This window comes from Cervus elaphus, chromosome 15 (assembly GCF_910594005.1).
Source record: "Cervus elaphus chromosome 15, mCerEla1.1, whole genome shotgun sequence".
In the NCBI taxonomy this organism is placed as follows: domain Eukaryota; kingdom Metazoa; phylum Chordata; class Mammalia; order Artiodactyla; family Cervidae; genus Cervus; species Cervus elaphus.
Window position 1 is genome coordinate 62,430,963 of NC_057829.1, and position 21,300 is coordinate 62,452,262.

At 42.7% G+C, this 21,300-nt stretch overlaps 1 protein-coding gene across 4 annotated transcripts in view; it reads right to left on the reverse strand.

Annotated features, from left to right (window-relative positions):
• The window catches only part of CRTAC1 (cartilage acidic protein 1), a 172,347-nt gene that overhangs the window by 138,775 nt on the left and 12,272 nt on the right, over positions 1 to 21,300 (reverse strand). For all 4 annotated transcript variants that reach the window (XM_043924925.1, XM_043924924.1, XM_043924922.1 and 1 more), the window contains exon 2: positions 13,228 to 13,427. In XM_043924925.1, coding sequence (XP_043780860.1) covers positions 13,228 to 13,427 — 200 coding nt within the window. The remainder of the gene's footprint in view (positions 1 to 13,227; positions 13,428 to 21,300) is intronic.

Below are 21,300 nucleotides of genomic sequence, written 5' to 3' on the forward strand. Positions count from 1 at the left end.
ACAGGCTGTGGAGCAACTCAGCCCGAATGCCACAACTATTAAGCCTGTGCTCTAGAGCCCAGGAGCTGCAACTACTGAGACCATGTACCCTAATGCCCATGCTCCCCAACAAGCGAAGTCACCACAATGAGAAGCCTGTGTGCTGCAACCTGAAAAAAGCCTGCACAGTAACCCAGCACAGTCATAAACAAATAAAATTATTTTAAAAAAGAAGCTGATTGGACCGTCTTAGGTTACAGAGAACCCCAGACTAATCCCTAGTGATAGAAAAGTTACTTGGCAGCCCCAAAGGATCTGTGATTAGAACAGTTCTCCAAAAGGAGAAGGAATGTTCTTCCCAAGAGAAACAGCAAAGACAGTGTGGAGGTTCAAAGAAAAGATTCTGCTACTCTATTCTGATGACCTTGCCAATCCAGTGCTGCTCTTCAGGGTGGCTCTCACCAGGTAGACTCCTCATTAGCCTGCTCATCTTTCCACTGCCCACTTGTGGCCAGTATATAAAGTGACCACAACACTAGGGCATGTCAAAGGACACCAGGTCGTTGCCCATGACTTCCTTTTTAAAAATATTTATTTTGGGTTGTGCTGGGTCTTCATTGCTATGTGTGGGCTTTCTCTAGTTGTGGCGAGCTGGGACTGCTCTCTGGTTGTGGTGTATGGGCTCATCATTGTGGTTGCTTCTCTTGTTGTGGAGCACAGGCTCAAAGGCACGTAGGTTTCAGTAGTTGTGGTACACGGGCTTGATTGCCCTATGGCATGTGGAATCTTCCCGGACCAGGGATTGAACCTGTGTCTCCTGCATTGGCAGGCAGATTCTTATCCACTGGACCACCAGGGAAGTCCTGCCCATGACTTCTTATGGCTGTAATTCTAAAAACAATATGGAAAGATGGCTGCTGAGGGAGAATGGGTCCTTTTTGATGTGTACAGTCACACATTTCCTTGGTTGACATAACCAAACACCAGTGACCTTACGTGGTATCACTTACACTGGCAATGGACTTTGGTCTTCACTATCCCATGCTCCTCCTTTGAGGCACAGTCCAAGGGTTTGGCCTGGCTACTTGAGAGCATGTGGCTTATTGTACTTGCTTCTCTGCCCACAAGCACACATCACTATACTTCTCCATTTCACATGAAAGTATCCCATGTTACAGAGAAGTTTCTACTTTGCAAGAAGTAAATTGAAGCATCTCTGAAGAGCTAAGGAAGAGAATCTCTTAAATACTACTTCTTTCAGCAGTATAAACCCTCTCAACACTTCTTGGTAATAGAAAAATAAGCTCCGGAGATTCTAAACCTATTGACAACTCTAGACTTCTATTTCCATCCATATGATAGATTGCTGAAGGACCTTATCACTATGAAACATGTAGGTTCTAGATAAAACATATTTTTAATGTATTACTGGGCACAAATTATTGAGAAATCTCCCAAAATCACCCCATCCCACAGAAAAGTGAGCCAAAACTAGATCTGTCAGTAATGAGTGGTAAACAAATGGGATGAGCTGACAGCATGGTGAAGATGCTTAACCCTAGAATCCTACACTAAATCCTGAATTAACCGTTGGAGAGACCTAGAGTGTTCCTAGGTCAATTGGACTCTCAAACCCCCAGCAGATGTAACTATAAACCCTCTCTGGTGAAAAAAATTTTCCATTTTAGGCCCACAGAGCTCCCACATTTTAAGATCAAGTAAATATACTGAGAAGGAAAGCCACTCCAAATAATTAGATGAAGAAAACAAATAAGAACATATTAAACTCCCAAGGACTGTAGATATCAGAATTGTCAAAACAGAATATATCTACGTAAGAAATGTTTAATGGAACAAGCAATGAAATAAATGAGTAAGCAACAAGACACTATCAGAAATGACTAGGGAGATTTGAAAAAGGATATGAAACCCCTAGATATGAAAAACAGTTTTAAAAACAAAAACTCAATAATTTAGATGCAACTGAAGGGAGAATTAGTGAACTGGAAGTTACATACAGAAAGTTACCCACCAGCATCACAGAGGGACAGGAGGTGAATAACACAAAAAAGGTTAAAAGATTTAGAGACTAAAATGAGAAAACATGACATGTCTGAGTGGAGTCCTAGAAGGAGGGAGCAGAGAGAAGGGATAGATTTTCTTAAAGATGATGGCTGAGAACCATTAAGAGCTGATGAAAGATATGAATTCTCAGATTCAGGAAGCACATGCTGGATTTAAAAACAAAATAAAACCCGTATCAATACACATAGTGAAACTGCAAAATCTTAAAGACAAAAAAGAGGAACAAGAGACAGACCACCTACAAAGGAAAGACTAATAATGGGATCTCCGCGACAAGTGACAGAGGAATAAGAACTGTCAACCTAAAACTTTTGAATGCAGAAAAATTACCTTTCAAGAATGGAGATACAAAAAACATATTTTTAGGTTAAACAAAAACTGAGAGATTCTACCAGCAACTGGCATTCAGTAATGAACAGCTAAAAGAGATATGTTTGGAAGAAGAAAAATGATTGGAAGGTCTTTCTGAGATACAAGAAAAAAAAAAAATAAGCAAGCAAAATAGTAAAATTGGATAAGAATAAAAAAAATTGCCTTTAGATAAAAAAATAACAATAATTATAACATAGGGTTTGCAAAGGGCAAGACTAAAGTACTATATGTATACCAGGAAAGGGTGTTCAGAGTTAAAGTGTACTAAAATCCATGTATTGTTATAGAAAGGCATTGATAATTTTAGAGTTCATTAAGTTAAAAATGCACCATATAATCTCAAAGGGAACCACTAGAAGGACAGAAGTAGAGGATATAAATCTCAAATCAGTAGAGGGAGAAAGTCAGATTTCAATAAGAATCTCTACCTCACAACCACCGCCCCCCCACCCCGCCCCGCCAAAAAAAGCTCCTAAATCAATCAATTTTTTAAAAGCAACAAAAGAAAAGAAAAGAAAGAAGCCTTCAAAACTTGGAAGTTAAAAAACAATAAAAAACAAGCTTAAACACATTAATGTTGCCATTAAATGGAATGGACTAATCTCATCAGCAACAGGTCACACATGGTTAAACGGTTGGAAAAAAACATAACTTACACTTACGTTGCATACAAGAAACATCTAAAACATAAGGACTTTGGAGAGTTCAAAGTAAAACTATGAAAAAAGATATCCCTGGCAAATACTAGCAAAACAAAGATATAAAATCAGGCTACAATAACATCAGTCCGAAAAGCACAGTTCCTGATGGGTGCTGCTGTCGCTGTGCTTAGTCGCTCGGTTGTGGCCGACTCTTCGCGACCCCATGGACTGCAGCCAGCCAGGCTCCTCTGTCCTTGGGGATTCTCCAGACAAGAATACTGGAGTGGGTTTTCACGCCCTCCTCCAGGGGATCTTCCCAACCCAGGGATCAAACCCAGGTCTCTCGCATTGTAGGCAGATTCTTTACTGACTGAGCCACCAGGGAAGTGATGGGTGAGGTCTTCATAATGATAATGGCCTCTATCATCAGGAAAATATAAGAATTCTTAAGACATTGCAATATATATGAATATCAAATCATTATATTTGATCTGTAAACCTGAAACTAATACAATGATATATGTTAATTATATCTCAATTTAAAAATATATAAAAAACTGCATCTACTAAAGTAGCCTCAACATATACACACCAACAAAGAATTATAGAAGGAAATAAACTACCATTATGATCTGAATGACACAATTAACAAACAATTTAACAGGCACATATATTGGGTTGGCCAAAAAGTTCATTTGTATGGAAAAACCTGAATGACATTTTTGGCCAACCCAATAGAATAACAGTTCCACCTTTCACTGTCACTGTGACTCTCAGCAGATCTCTGGGTCTCAGTTTCCTCATCTGAAAAGTGGGGAAGACACTATCTACAGTGCTTTCATGAAATCAAAAATATCATCAATGATACGACATTATTTTTTTATGTATCTCTAGGGAAAAAAAAAACCTGCCCATTAAATGCAAGCTGCCAATTATAGGTCACATCCCAATTTTAGAGACGTAAAAATCACTAGGGGTAGGGGATTAAGAGGCAAAGACTACTATATATAAAATAAATAAGCTACAAGGATATGTTGTATAGTACAGGGAATGCAGCCAGTACTTTATAATAACTATAAACAGTATAATCTATAAAAATTTTGAATCACTGTGTTGTAGACCCAAAACTAACATAACATTGTATATCAACTTTACCTCAATGAAAAATGTGAAAAAATATGTGAGTTAGACTCAATTAAATGCTACATATCATAGGGGCTGCTGTGATGGTTTAAAACGAGATGATGTAAGTAAAATACAAGACAAGTTGCTTCCGCCCTCCACCCCTTCACAACTTCAGTCTGCAAACAAGGGGAGAGCATGTAAAAATCGGAAGCAGGGACTGTCTGCTTTTAGCTTCTTCATATCCTTGCATGTCTTGAAAATCAACTGATTCCTCACAAGGAAAATGAAGTCATAACCACAACATTCTTGAAAGAAAGTGACTCACCAGGTCAGTAGGACTGGTGAGAAGGGGTGAGTGAGGAAAAACACAAGAGAGGGAGGCAGGGGTCAGATTGGACCCCTTGAGCAGAAGTGATTCTGGGAGTGCAAAAGGGCACTTGTTCCAGAGAAAGGTGTGAGTTGAGTTTCAGGGAGGAGGGGGATGAGGGGGGATGGGGAGACAGGGAAAAAGGCCTAAGGGCTGAAAGGGTGGGGAGGAGGATTTGTCTAGGCTCCAACCTGCACCCTGGGGAGTCTGGTGTGGGACCCAGGGGGCAAGGAAGACATTCCAACCAGACCACCACTTAAAAAAAATAGAAGAGAAATTAAAGGAAAGTGCCTGGAGACAGGGCATATATCCACTTTCTGAATGGATGAAAAATTCAGACTAAAAGTAGCTTTGCCGTTTTCAGCAGAGGCAATTTTAGTGTCTTAATTATATTACTATTTTGGAGTAGCTTTTTATAAATACTCTTCAATACTCTGTGAAAATCAGTTTTTTGTCAGAATGCTTTTTTTTTTTTTTAAAGTTTAGTTGAAAACAAATAAACAACAAAACCCAAATAAGCCTGAGGTTCTCTTCGAACCAGGGAGGTCTTTGCCCCCTTGTTAAACAGACCTAACCTATCCTTCTTGAGACCATTCAAATGCCACCTCTGTGATTCTCATTGGGAAGGACTCTCCACCGGCTCCAACCTCCTGGAACATTTGCATCTCCCTGGGGGTACAAGTCACCTATGACTCACTGAAGTGAGTGTATCTGTCTCCAAGGACAGTGAGATCTTTAAAAGCTCTGAATTCCTCTCTCAACTCCCAACCACCCATGGGACTGGGAGTTGAATGGTGAGCTGCAGGTTGAGTTAATGTGGTGGGTGGAGGGTCACCCAGGAACCAAGTGTGATTTTAGGGACCTGTTCTTAGGGAACTGTCACTGAATAGAAATAATACTTTTGTTGGTGATATATCTCTTTTAAGTGTGTTCTCTTATTCTTCTAAATAATATGTTTGTGGGTGGTACACTTCTCTTATTGCTGTGAAATTAATAAAACAATACTATTAAAATGTTCATAGGTAATGGCCGTTTCCTCTCTGAGAAGTATCACCAAGCACCTGGCCTTTGACTTTCCAGGTGGAGCAGTGGTAAAGAATCCACTTTCCAATGCAGGAGACACAAGAGACTCGAGCTCAAGCCCTGGGTTGGGAAGATCCCCCAGAGCCGGAAATTGCAATCCACTCCAGTATTCTTGCCTGGAGAATCCTATGGACAGAGGAGCCTGGCGGGCTACAGTCCACGGGGTTGCAAAGAGTCAGACACGACTGAGCACACACACGCACCTGATCTTTACTTAATGTATTAATGTTAGTTTCCCATTGTTGCTGTAACAAATCACCACAAACGTAGTGGCATAAAACAATACAAACTGATTAGCTGACACTTGTGTATGTTCCAACACTGGTCTGTGCTGAAATGAGAGTGTTGGCAGAACTGCATTCCCCTCAAGAAGCTCTAGGGGTAAATCTCTTTCCTGACTTTTCCCAGCTTCTAGAGGCCACTCACATTCCCTGACTCCAGGTCCCTCTCTCAAAGCCAGAAAAGGTGGGCTGAATCTCTATCACCTCGGATCACTAGGACCTCCCCTTCTGCATTCATTTTTTCACATTAAGGACTGTGACTACATTGGGCCCACTCAGATAATCCAGAATAATGTCCCTATCTCAAGGTCCTTAACTTGATCATCTCTGCAGAGTCCCTTTTGCCATGCAAGGTCACATATTCATTGGTTCTGGGGTTTAAGACATGGGTATCTTTGGAAGGCCATTATTTTGTCTACCACCCCTTTTGACACCTTACTGTGTGTGTGTGTGTGTGTTTGTGTGTGGCCAGTGTAACACAGTAAGGGCCTCAGTCCTCTAAGCTGTCAGGAGAGTCTGTGACTTGGAGTGGAGAGTGAAATTTTTGCTCATTGCTTCTGGCCACCCAGGGCTGAGGAGAAGGAAGTTCAGTTATAGCACTGAGACATCTCTGGAAAACCTGCCATGCACTGTTGAGTAACCTTTTTATAGAAGTTTTAAGAATGGGTTTTAAAGCCCTGGCTTCTGCTCCAGCTCATGCCTTGTTAGTATTCAAAATCAAGGGCAGTCCATGCTTAACCATAGAAGAAGAGCTGGCACCCTGCAATCATTCTTCCATGATACCAACAATGAATCTTAGGGTTAAGGGTGACCCATTTAAGAAATATATTTTTGCAGAGAAAGCTTTAGAGGAGTCTTTTTAGCAGTTTGAATCAGAGTATTGAAGTTCGTCAATCCAATTTTTAACAGCGATGGCTTCTTTAAAAGATGTAGAATAGGACTTTCCCCCCTTCTTTATTACATCTAAACTGATAAAGTTCAGACCTTGGAACCTATGTGGCAATACACATAGTAGGTGTTTGAATAGCTATTGATATCACAATCCCCCAAATCACCTTTTATTTCTAGGCTATGAATACACAGGAAAAGATTGAGATTGGAAACAAGATTCATTAAGATTTAAAATGTACATATTATTCCCAGCATTTCCACTTCTTGGTATCTATCCCAGAGAAATATCTGCATCTGTGTGTAAGGATGTGCAGTACAGCATTGTCTGCAAAGGTCACAGATAACAGACAGCTTAAATATCACTTGAGGAGTGGCAAAACAAATGCGGTACATACACACAAAGTAAGTTAAAAAAAATTAAGTTAGATCCACATGTTCAAACAAAGAATATGCTACACACTGAAGAAAAGCAAATTTTGAAACAAAAGTTTGATACCCTTCAAAGTTATACATTTAAAAAATATATATATGTAACACAGAAATTTCCATAAGTATAAGCACCAACCTGGAAACAATCGCTATTCTGGAAGAGAACTGGGATGAGCTTGGAATAGGGATGGGAGGTTGATAAAGACGGAATTTTTCTTTATCTATATTGCGTGGATTCTTTTGCAAGAAAAGATATTCATGCTATCAAAATGTAAAATGTATCTTAAACTTAAAAAGAAACTGAAATAATCGAACACTTCAGGTTGTCAAAACTGATGATCAAATCTATTACAACATTACATTTTATAAAAGTTAAGGCTAAAATTTCAAAAGTATTTTTCCTATTTTGTTAAAAGTATGTGTATCTGTATATGTACAATATATATTTATACTTATTACACACATTTAATGTATGTATGTGAATACTACATCTATCTCCTATATCTGTCTACACATACTATATACATCTGTTGTTGCTCTTGTTGTATCCAACTCTTTGTGACCCCATGGACTGCAGAACAGCAGGCCTCCCTGTCCTTCACTCCTCGAGTCTGCCCAAACATACGTCCATTGAGTTGATGATGCCACCTAGAGATACCACATATATCTATAGATGCTTGTAATAAAATCCATAAATGCTGCTTTGGTTAAATTATAGATAAATATATCATTCTTTATCATTGTTCTTATTACTTATAATGGCAAAAATATCTCTCATATGATTATGACTAATCCGGTAATTGAATACAGTTTGCCTTTTAAGTAATTCAATTAATTTTAGTAAATTTTAAAAGTCTTCTGACATAGTTACAGAATTAAGAAAAAATGAAACGCTGGTTTACAATATGTAGCATCCATTTAAATGAAACCCTTCCAGCTGTGAGGAATGCACTAAGGTTTTATCAACTGGATGCTCTTTGTGTAGAAAAACTGATCTAAATCGTAATTTAAACTTTACAACCACTGCAATCTTTCCATTTGGGGAAAACTTGGAAACTGACAAGGTAGAGGGGTTATCTCAGACCTCTGGGGATATCCCAGGAAGCAAAAGCTCCTCTGAAGGAATTGTGCGAGATTGACACCAACAGGGCTTCTGTTCCAGACGGCAGGAGACTGTAGACTGGGTGTTTAGCTCCGCTGAGAAAAGGAGGAGCCACCAGCTTTTTATTTACCCCGGGAACTCATCTCGAAGATCCTCAATGGTCTGTTCGTGCGCCAGCGTCTCTGGGGGTGATCAAATCCTCCCCTCACCCCGCAGGGAAGAGACTGTAGGCAGACCCGCAATCACGCACCTGCCGGTTAACAGATAAGCCCTCCACATGCGGAGGCACTCGCCCAGCTGCGGTGGAGGAGCAGAGCCGTCCCTCTCCCTCCCCCATCCCCACAGAACAAAGGGCGGTCACTGTCTGCTCCTCCCAGGGTCGGATGAGAGCACACGCTTTCCATCACAATTAACTTAAGACTCTGAAACACAACACAAACTCACCCGCAACATGTTCAAAATCAATGCCATCAATACCCAGAATGAGGATACCAAAAAAGCAAAACAAAACAAACCTATTCAAAGAGTAAATACTCAAAGCAACAGGGCTGGAATCAGACACGCTACAAGGTCAACAAATCCAAGACAAGTTCAAGTACAGTGCGTCTTATAAACTGAAGAGCTGGCCATTATCCCAGGGGTTGAAACGCAGATGCCTTTAGGGGCTGGCTAATGGAAAGGTCTATAAGATAATAGAGAGTGGGCCTCTCAGGAGCTGGACCCCAGGTGCCCACATAAGGGCATTCACATTCCATTTTTTAAAGTTTCAGTTCCTGCTATGTGATTCCTAAACAGCCTCTACCATCAAACAGAGAAGCAGAGTTAAATATGGGTGTGTGTTAGTTGCTCAGTCATGTCCGACTCTTTGTGACCCACCAAGCTTCTGTAGCCCACCAAGCTTCTCTGTCCATGGAATTCTCCAGGCAAAATACTGGAGTTGGTAGCCATTCCATTCTCCAGAGTATCTTCCCAAATGACCCAGGGATGAATCCAGGTCTCCCACATTACATGCAGCTTCTTTACTGCCGGAGCCATCAGGGAAACCCCAAATATGGGTGTAGGGTGGATGAAACTGAATAAAAGTCAAAATCAGAAACACTGCCAAGGAGTCCACAGGGCATGAAAGGCAGAGCAATGATCCTAGCTGTCATTATTTGAAAGGGTAGTGACCACTTACTTGGTTTATATCTTCAAAGGTAATAATAGCAAAGCAAAAGTTAAAAGAAATGGCGTACTAAGCTCAAATATGAAGGATTTAGATTAATCAGAAAGATTTTTTAACATAAGTAATTGAGCTGGATTATGAAAAGGTTGCATACATTCCCTTGAAAGGCTTTAAGTAAATGGAGCCTCCAAAAACCATAGGTGTGACCTTACTGGAAGGCAAGGGGTGGACCGAATGACCTCCCAAGGTCCTGATTTAATAATGTCTGTATAGTCAACTCCTGGTTATCCAGCCCAAAGAAGAAAGACAGTGACAAATCATTCTGAGCTGAAGATAATAAAAAGTTATATTTGCCTTTGGAATGTATTTTGGTACTTAAATTAGAACGTGTCTTTCTGACGCGCTGAGAATTCACAATGCTTCATAACAGCCACAAAGAAGGCCTGACCTAGAGCTGGGAGGCTGCCCAATTTCGCCATCCTGCCCTCCACGCAACTCTTCTTCTTTGCTGGGGGTGCATGCATGCGTGCTAAGTTGCTTCAGTCTTGTATGACTCTGCAACCCTATGGATTGTAGCCCTCCAGCCTCCTCTGTCCATGGGATTCTCCAGGCAAGAATACTGGAGTGGGTTGCCAGGCCCTACTCTAAGGGATCTTCCCAACACAGGGATTGAATCTGCATTTCTTATGTGGATTCTCATCGGCAGGCGGGTTCTTTACCACTAATGCCACCTGGGAAGCCCTTTGCTAGGGGTGAGCAACATCATCTTTTAGAACACCCAGCAGTCCAAACTTTCTCAGTTAGGAGCCGCCTGGCGCAGTCTTTCCCTGAATTATGGTTGACTCAGGATGGTCTGGGTTGCTTTTCTGGAGGATGACTCCAAAGTGCTGCAGGCCGTATAGGAAGCAGCAAGCTGGACAAGGTTTAGACATCTACTCTAAACTGCCTATGAAAGATGATCTAGCTTCTCTACCATAGAAGACACAAAAGAAAATTTATTGAGTTCCTTGGCACAGAAAGTGAAAAAAGCTTCAGGGACTTCCCTGGTGGTCCAGTGGTTAAGAATCCTTCATCCAGTGCAGGGGATGTGGGTTTGATCCTTGGTCAGGGAAGTAAGATCCCACACTCCACAGGGCAACGAAGCCCACGTGTCACAACTGGAGATAAGCCCCAGCACCGCAATTAAGATCCTGCATGCTACAGCTAAGACCAGACAAATAAACATGAAGGAAAGGGAAGGGCTTCCCTGGTGGCTCAGTGGCAAAGAATCCGCCTGCCAGTGCAGGGGACATGGGTTCCATTCCTGGTCCAGGGAGATACCACATACTGTGAAGCAGCTAAACCTGTGTGCCACAACTATTGAGCCCCTGTTCTAGGGTCTGGGAGCTGCAACCACTGAGCTCACATGCTACAACTACTGAAGCCTGCACACCCTAAAGTCCATGGTCTTCAACAAGAGAAGCCACAGCAATGAAAAGTCCAAGCACTGCAACTAGAGAGTAGGCCCTGCTCATCATAACTACAGAGAAGCCCTCATAGTGATGAAGTCTCAGCAAAATAAAAAACAAACACATAAATAAATTTTAAAAATTATTTAAAAAAATAAAAGAAAGAGAGGATGAAGTGAATGCCCAGCACTGGGAAAGCAAAAAGCAGGATGCTCAGGAGATGCAGTAACCATCCCCTGCACCTCAAAGGATGGGTGGAAATGGAAATCTGAGCTGGTGGCCCATCATCCAAGATGAAAGGAGAGCCTGCTCATCACAGTATCTTGTAGGGGCCCCAGAGGAGGGAAGGATGGGAAGCAGGGAAGTTGCCTCACTGTTCTTTGTCCTCTGGCTCCCAGTGCCTACCAGAGGGAGGCTGGTATCACCTGGCAGGAGGCAGGACCAACCAGAACATCTCAGGAGTGCATCACAGCCCCTGACCCAGAGACCCTGGTGCAGTGGCACAGGCTCCAGTTGGCAGGATTTGGCCAAGAAGACTTTTTTTTGGATTTAGACAGTCACTGGACAGCCACAGACCTGAACACAGACAAGCTGCCTGGCCCCAACCCTGCACAGGTAATAAGGGGATCTGGTAATAAGGGAATCATTACAACCGTTTCTGTTTTTCCTTTTTCTATCACATTCTGCTCTTTAGTTTTTCCTTCTGATGTCCCAGAGCTGTGCTGTTACAATGAAATGAAGTTCAGTTCCTTGGTCACAGTAGCCACATTTCAAGTGCTCAACAGTCTCATGCCCACTGGCACTATATTGGACAGAACCAACATAGAACTTCTACATCATCATAGAAAGTTCTGTTTGTCAGCCAGTAATCTAGACTTCCAGGAGAACCTAGAATCTAGGAATTTCTACTCTTTTTGGGGTCGAATAAAAAAAGGAAGAAATGCACTTACAAAGTATCTTGTCTATATGTCATTACTACTGATCCTCACCATGTGTGGTAGGTGGGGGTAGATTTCAACATACCCATTTTACAGATGAGGAAAGTGGAGCTTTCCCCACTTTAAGTCATTTGCACATGGAACACAACTATTAGATGGGACAGGATCAAAACCAGGTTTCCTGGTTCCAAAGTCAACGCTTTCTACTGTTACATGCAACGGCTACAAATAATGTTACTTGCCATTTACTTTGTTCAGTGTGGCCATAAAAACTCTGGCCTTCCAGAATGAGGTTGACAGGCCCCTGTTGTGTTTTTATTGATTGGCTGATTTTTGAAGTGATAACTAAACTTTGTACAATGTACTTTAGCAGCTCTATAGTTAGAGAGCCTTGGGGTTCAAATCCTGACTCATCCTCTTACTATTTACTTGATGGAGGGCAAATCACTCACCATCTCTGAACTGTAATTTCCTCTTCTTGTACATTTACTTTATAGTGTTGTCAGGAGGATAAGACAGTGTATGTGAAAGGCTTAGCACAGTATCTGGCACATATCTGTGCTCCATAAATAATGATTATTAATGGCAACTGTCAGAATTTACAGTTAACCGTCATGTGCAATAGCCTGTTAAAGCTTTTAACAGGACAAGGAGGTGCATTGCTATCCCCATTTTTGCAGATGATACATCTGAATTTCAGGGCACAAGGGGCTCACTCAAGGTCACGCAACTAGAAAGCTGTAGATCTAGGGCATGAACTCAAATCTTTTCTTGCTACACAGTGTTGCTTCTCAGGAGAGAAGGAAGCAGGGGTACCAAGGCATGGTTTAGAGGGAGTTTAGGCATCCCTCTTCATCCCCATATTTCCCCCTTCTCTGAAACAGGCAATTAATGATTTCTTAATCTTGTGTAAAATGCCATGCAAAGGCAGCTTTGAGCATCCCCCTCTATCGTAATTGTTACCCTCAAGCCCCTCCTATATAGAGATTCTAGAGTCTCATTGGTAAGGAAGTAACACTGGCATAACTAAGGTGGCTGAAAGATGAACAGAAGGCCTTGAAGCACAGCATTCAAATCTTCTCTCTGGAAAGCCTGTGGATCAAACCCTTTTCTTCCAGTCTACCCTCCACCCCAATTCACTGCTACAGCAAAAGAGCAAGGACGCAGCCTACCAGACCCCAGCTGAGCCCAGCCAAGACCCATGTGAGTGAGAATGTGTGTTGTTGCCAGCCACTGGGTTCTTGGAGTTATTTGTTATCCGGCCCTCTTGTAGCAAAAGCTGACTGATTTATCTATCAAACTCAAGGTGGGAGGCACTTACCCAGCCACAACGATCTCAAAGTCCCCATCGCGGTCCACATCAGTCACTGCCACTCCGTAGTTGAGCTGGGTGGGGTTGCTGTCGTAGTCAGGGGGCAGGACTGAGTTGGTGACTGCCGTGAACATGGGTTCAGCCCGCTGGGACCCCTCAGTCAGGGGCAGAACCCACAGCAGCAGCAGGAATAGAAACACCTGGAACATCTGAAACCAGAAGTTACAAATGTTACCGACTGAAAGCAGCCCAGGAAAATCGAATCCCAGGTTGGCTTGGAAGTGCCTTTCTTCCCACTTGCTGGAGGGCTTGGCAACCCCTATGCTGCCACTTTTCCACAAGACCCATCCTGGCTATGCTCTTTCAAACTGTGACCTGCCCCCATCACTGAGGTCACCCTTATGCTCCTCTGCCTTTTCGTTTTCTACAGCATCTATCACTGTATAACATGCCAGATGATTTCCTCATTCATCATGTTTTATTATTCAGTGTCTATCTCCCTCCGCTAGAACATAAGCTCCACCAGGGCAAGGATCGTTGTCTATTTTGTTCATGGATGCATATCAAGCCAAGGACAGTGTCTGGCACATAAGAGACACTCAACACATATTCGGGGGGGGGAAGGGAGGGAGGGAGGGAGAAATACACTTGCATCTTTTATGCTCTGGGAGAAAGAAGAAAATAACAGATCTCAGATGATCCAGGGGCAGGTGAGACCCCCATGCAGGTTCACGTTTAGAACAATAGCAGAGAAAGTAAAGGATTAGCCTTGTGTGGGACCGACCCCAGAGGTAACCCAGACAGAATCTGTGACTTGGAAGGTTCCCCTGCCAGGGTCCCTCCCTAGGGCCACTGGCCGTCGCCTCCAGACCAGGAAGCAGTCAGTTATGGACTGTATCCCGGCAGGAACTGGCGGGCGGCACATCATTCACTCGGAGAAATTAAACCATTGTGTGTGTTTTATTATAAATTAATTATGTATAATCCATTGTATAATTCATTATTATATCTCTAATATAACTCAGGGTGTTGCCAAACAGCCTGGGGCTACAGGAGCTGGTGGCAGCCACCCAGGAGACAGATGAGAATGGCCAAGGAAGTCGAAGGACTCCACCCTCTCCTGCGTGAGCAGTGAAGACACTTAGAACACTACAGATGGCACCACCCTGAGATGATGCCTGCAGGCTTAGAATCACAGCTCACAGAGTGTTCCAAAGGCTCCCCTGGGACAAGTCCTATGAAGTCTGCACAGGTCCAGCCCCACAGGCAAAGCAGTGCCTTCAGAGGGTGGCACACCTCTTCCTGATGGAGATTTTCCTGCTGGCTTGTCAGTGCGTCTGGCAGCCAAGAGAAAGGCTGAGTGAGGCTGACGTCTTAATGAAGAGAGGATCTGAAGACTGACTCCCCAGATGGAGACAGACACTCCTGCCAGCATAGGAGCTTTCTCCAGTTCAGAACCCAGAGATCAAAATGAAAGGCCCAGGCACTGTCTTCAGAGCTAAATGTGATTCAGAAGCCCCTCTAATGCCTCACTGGAGAGGCTGGAGAGAGACACAGGGGCAGGGATCCAACTGCAGCATAGAAACTAACCTCGGCGAGCCTTCCTGGGAAAGAAGTTCTTGCACCGTGCTCAGAGGGCACATGCTGGGTGTTGCACGATCAGAGTGAGGTCAGTCCCAATTACAGAGATGTCTGAACATGACAGCATCATCTACCGGGCTGTCTAATCACCAAAGGCAAACACATCACTCCGAGAGTTCTGCATCTTGGCAAGAAGTTTGGTTGGATAAAGGGAACTCATAATTGGATTAATGAGCCACTGGGGTGGGGTGGGGGAATGAGAAGCTAAAGAGTATTTAATAACCAGTATAAACATGTTGAAATGTAGGGTGGATCTGAAGGTCACAGAGCTTTTCAAGGTATGAACTCTAGTGTAGGGGTGGCAAATGAGTTTCAGCTTGACAGCCAAACTGATTGGCAGTGGCTTGAAAGAGTACTGTGAACAGCTTACAACATTTGCAATGGACATGGAAGGAAAAGCAGTACTGAGCATGCCTTCTAGAAGATCTTAAGTTCCTCCCAGCACAATACCTGAAATTTTGGTCACTGCCACCAGGGAGTGGTAGGTCATATATGGGTCCTATTAGGGTCATTATAAACATCAGGTAGAGATTTTCTAATGAAGGCCATGAAGGGCAAAAATCCAGCCTCTTGATTTATCTTTTTTTGAAAAGTAAAAGCTTTAATTAAAGGAGCCATCTGAAAGAAGTAGCTACTCTGTGTTATCCATTTCCATATAAATAACCTAAACCTGGGCTTCCCGGGTGGTTCAGTGGGTAAAGAACTCAACTGCCAATGCAGGAGACATAAGAGAAGATCCTTCTGCAGGAAGATCCCCTGCAGAAGGGAATGGCAACCCATTCCAGTATTCTTGCTGGGAGACTCCCCATGGACGGAGAAGCCTGGCGGGCTACAGGTCATGGGATCCCAAAGAGTCGGACACAACTGAAGTGCCTTAGCACACACACAACCTAAAGCTAGATTAAAAAGAAAAACACACCTATGGGCTGACCTCTATTTTGCTTGATGACCTTGAGCAAGTCACAGCCTCACTGGGTGCCAGTTTTCTGCTCCAAAATGAAGGTTTGGGAGTAGATCTCTAAAGGTCATTTCTGGCTCTAAGATTCTATGATGGATTAATTAATTTTTTTTTTAGAAGCAGGCCTTCGGTAGTTTTTCTCCCCAGCTTTTTCCATAAACTTCAGACCAACCTGTGTGGTTTTCCTTTCTGAGCATATTATTAATAAATATATTTTGAGCCAAACAGCTTTTCAGCAGAGCTCTATAGCGGTTTCCTTACAGGGGCCAAGGCCAGGCAGGAACCGGCCATCATAAGCGTTGAAGTGAATGCACTGGGCAGGGGCAGACCAGTGGAAGGTCTCCCCCTGGGGGCTGGGCTGAGAGTGGAGTGGGGAGAACAGAAAATTTCTCATTTTTCTGCTATGCCAAAGGCTCTTAGTGTACCCACCAGGGCTGCTCAGCCACAGTTGAAAGTTAGGGTCAGCTGAGGGCCTGCTGGGGAACAGGTATAGTGGGAGACTTAGGAAAAGGCCTGGCAAATATTCAAGCTCTATCTCAGGCCTCAGATGAAGGAAATCACTGAAATGCTCCTCTGTACCCTGGCTGCTCAGTGGTCCCCAGACCAGTAGCATAAGCATCAGCTAGGAGTTTCTTAGATATGCAGAATCATGGGCCCTACCCCAGACTTCATAAATCAAAATGTGCATTTTAACAAGATTTCAGGTGGTCTAAATGCATATTAAAGTTTGAGACACATTGCTCAACCTTAGCTGTATAATGAAATCACTTGAGGAGCTTTAAAAAAATACCCATGTCTGAAAATAATTTCTTGGCTATGACACCAAAAGCACAGGCAACAGAAGAAAACATAGATTAAATGGACTACATCAAATTTAAAACTTTTGTGCATCACAGGATGCTATCAATAGAGTGAAAAGGCAACCCATGGAACAGGAGAAAATATTTGCAAATCATATATCTGATAAAGGACTAATATCCAGAATATATAAAGAACTCCTGTAACTCAACAACAACAAAAGAACCCAATTCAAAATACCTGAATAAACATTTCTTCAAAGAAAATACACAACTGGTCAATAAACATATAAGAAGATGCTCAATGTCACTAATCATTAGGGAAATGCAACTCAAACCCACAATAAGATAACACTTTGCATCCATTAGAATGGCTATAATCAAAAAACCAGAAAATAACAATTGTTGGTGAGGATGTGGAGAAATTGGGACCCTTATGCATTGCTGATGGGACTGTAAAATGGTGCAGCTGCTGTGGAAAACTGCTGTGTAGCAGCAGTTCTTCAGAAAAGTCCCAAAAACAATTACCATGTGATCTAGCAATTCCATTTCTGGGTATATACCCAAAAGAATTGAAAGAAGGGACTCAAACAGATAATTGTATACCCAAGTTTGTAACTGTATTATTCACCATAGCCACAAGCAAGTTACAGGAGACCAAGTGTCCATCAATCTACATGTCCAAAGTATGGCAAATACCTACAATGGAATATGATATGCCTTAAAAAGGAGGAAATTCTGACACATGCTACAACATGAATGAACCTAGAGGATGTCATGCTGAGTGAAAGAAGCCAGTCACAAAAGACAAATACTGTATGATTCCACTTAGACGAAGTACCTGGAATAGTCAAATTCACTGAGGCAGAAAGTAGATGGTGGTTACCAGGGGCTGGGAGGAGGGGGGAATGGGAATTTAGTGTTTAATGCTTATGGAGTTTCAGTTTGGGAAGATGAAAAGTTCTGGAGATGGATGGTAGTGATGTTTGCATGACAATGAGAGTGTACTTAATATCGCTGAACCAAATACTTACAAATGGTCAAAACAGTAAATTTTATGTTATGTATATTTTACCATAATAAAAAAATACTCATGCCTGGGCTTCATCCCAAGGTATTCTCACTTACTTGGCATAAGCTGCAGCGGGGGCATCAGAACTTTAGAAGCTCCCTATATGGTTCTAATATGCAAAATTTGAGAAACACAGTCTATACCAGGGCTTTAGTGCTTCTCAAACTTTCAGGTCAGTCACTCAGTTGTGTCTGACTCTTTGCAACCCCATGGACTGCAGCACGCCAGGCTTCCCTGTCCTCCACCAACTCCCAGAGCTTGCTCAAACTCATGTCCATCGAGTCAGTGATGATATCCAACCATCTCGTTCCCTTTTCCTCCTTCCTTCAATCTTTCCCAGCATTGGGGTCTTTTCTAAGGAGTCAGTTCTTTGCATCAGGTGGCCAAAATATTCAGGACAGATTTCCTTTAGGATTGACTTGTTTGATCTCCTCGAAGTCCAAGGGACTCTCAAGAGTCTTTTCCAACACCGCAGTTCAAAAAAGCATCTATTCTTTGGTACTCAGCTTTCTTTATGCTCCAACTCTCACATCCAGACATGACTACTGGAAAAACCATAGCTTTGACTAGACGGATCTTTGTCGGCAAAGTAATGTCTCTGCTTTTTAATATGCTGTCTAGGTTTTTCACAGCTTTTCTTCCAAGGAGTAAGTGCCTTTTAATTTCATGGCTGCAGTCACCATCTGCAGTAATTTTGGAGCCCCAGAAAATAAAGTCTCTCACTGTTTCCATTGTTTTCCCATCTCTTTGCCATGAAGTGATGGGACCAGATGCCACGATCTTAGTTTTCTGAATGTTGAGTTTTAAGCCAGCTTTTTCACTCTCCTCTTTCACCTTCCTCAAGAGGCTCTTTAGTTCCTCTTTGCTTTCTGCCATAAGGGTGGTGTCATCTGCATATGACAGGTTATTGCTATTTCTCCCGGCAGTCTTGATTCCAGCTTGTGCTTCATCCAGCCCAGCATTTTGCATCATGTACTCCAGATATAAGTTAACTAAGCATGGTGACAATATACAGCCTTGACATATTCCTTTCCCAATTTGGAACCAGTGTGTTGTTCCATGTCCAGTTCTAACTGTTACTTCTAGACCTGCATACAGATTTCTCAGGAGGCAGGTATGGTGGTCTGGTATTCCCATCTCTTTAAGAATTTTCCAGATTGTTGTGATCCACACAGTCAAAGGCTTTGGCATAGTCAATAAAGCAGAAGTAGATGTTTTTCTAGAACTCTCTTGCCTTTTTGATGATCCAATAGATGTTGGCAATTTGATCTCTGGTTCCTCTGCCTTTTTTTTTTTTTTTTCCTCTGCCTTTTCTAAATCCAGCTTGAACATCTGGAAGTTCTTGGTTCATGAACTGTTGAAGCCTGGTTTGGAGAATTTTGAGCATTACTTTGCTAGTGTGTGAGATGAGTGCAATTGTGCGGTAGTTTGAGCATTCTTTGGCATTGCCTTTCTTTGGGATTGGAATGAAAACTGACCTTTTCCAGTCCTGTGGCCACTGCTGAGTTTTCCAAATTTGCTGGCATATTGAGTGCAGCACTCTCACAGCATCATCTTTTAGGATTTGAAATAGCTCAACTGAATTCCATCACCTCTACTAGCTTTGTTTGTAGTGATGCTTTCCAAGGTCCACTTTTCTTCACACTCTGGGATGTCTGGCTCTAGGTGAGTGATCACACCATCCTGGTTATCTGTGTCATTAAGATCTTTTTTGTATAGTTCTGTTTATTCTTGCCAACTCTTCTTAATATCTTCTGCTTCTGTTAGGTCTGTACAGTTTCTGTCCTTTATTGTGCCCATCTTTGCATGAAATGTTCCCCTGGTATCTCTAATTTTCTTGAAGAGATCTCCAGTCTTTCCCATTCTATTGTTTTCCTCTATTTCTTTGCATTGATCACTTAGGAAGCTCTTGGAGGAGGTCGTCATTAGCCCCACCATAGACCTGCTGAGCAGACAACCCACAAACCACAGAACAATTATACCAAAGAAATTCTCACACTGTTAAGAAAGTTCTAGGACCCACAACAGATTTCCCAACCAGGGGATCCGGCAAAGGGACTGAGAACCCCCAGCTTTGACTCTGGAGGCCAGAGGTATTTGATCACAGGATTTCCACAGGACTGGGGAAACAGACTCTTGGAGGGCACAAACAAAACCTTGTGTGCACCAGGACCCAGGAGAAAGGAGCAGTGTCCCCACAAGATACTGAGCCAGACGTGCCTGTCTGTGTCCAGGAGTCTCTGGTGGAGGCGTGGGTCAACAGTGGCCTGCTGCGGGGTCAGGGGCACTGAATACAACAGTATACAGTGGGCACAAGTCCTTTTGAAAGAGATCTCAAACTTTAATACGTACTATATGAATCACCTGGAAGTTTTGCTGAAATGCAGATTCTGATTCAATTTATCTGCAGGAGGGCCCAAGAGTCTATATTTTCAATAAGCTCCCACGTGATTCTCACGGTCCTGGCCCATAAACTACACATTTATGGTCCATAAGCGATACATATATACTATAGTGATTAGTTTAAGAAACTTCTCTGCTTCTAGATCTAAGATGCTGAAACCAATCCTAGGGCTGTGCAATCCTCAGGGCTGCAGGCTCATTGATCATTAGATACTCAAAGTACTAGGTGTCTTCAGCTCAAAGTCAAATTACCACAATTGATAGGGAGTGACAGAGAGAGATTTTGACTTTAATTTTGACAAAGAATCGAGAAGAAGGAAAAGGTTGGAACTGGAGTGGTGGCAGGGGCAGGGGATGTCGTCAGGTCTAGCAGGCAATAGACAGCTATTATTAATGACCAGAGCCTAGAGAAAATGGGGTATGGGCAGGAATTTGCAAGCCAAGACAAATAAGCATGCCAGTGTGTTTCTCCAAACCCAAACCATCATGGTATCTAGTGCTCGGAGGCACTTAATGTTTGTTAAACGGATGAAGGAAGGACTCTGTCCAAATGATAATGTGAATCAGCAGAAACTGCTTGCAACTTGTTATACAGTTATTTTGAAACTGTTCTTTCCCCAAAGCAGTGCTTCTTAAACTGTAACATGCTTACAAATCACCTGAGGATCATGGTAAAATGCAGATTCTGATTTGGTGGGTCAGGGGTGGGGCCTGAGATTCTTCATTCTAACAAGCCTTCAGGTGATGCTGAGGCTGCTGGTCCCAGAACTCCACTTTTAGAAGTAAGGCTCTAGACTGATGATTTGAAAGCCCAGTTGCCCAGTCAAATCACGTGGGGAGTTTTTAGAGACAGGTTGTTGCCCAGATCCTTTACCCAGTTTCTGATATAACTGGTCTGGGGCAGGATTCTGGTGCCATATACTGTATTTTTAGAAGCTCCCCTGATTATGTTAATGGTTCTGCACCCAGATTCTCAGCCTGGGCTGCGAACCACTACCCCAGACTTGTGGTCCCCAGATCGGAGTGTAAGTTGCAATTGGATTTGAAGTGAAAAATGTTTCTGCTACCAGAATTCATCACCAGCTTGTTGAGGTCTATCAAGAAAATCTATTTAGCCAGAGAGTATCATAGGGGGAGGCAGGATATGGAGTTTGGGGAAGAAAGCAGAGCAGGATGGTACTGCTTGGAGCAGAAGGCCAGCAGGTGCTGCA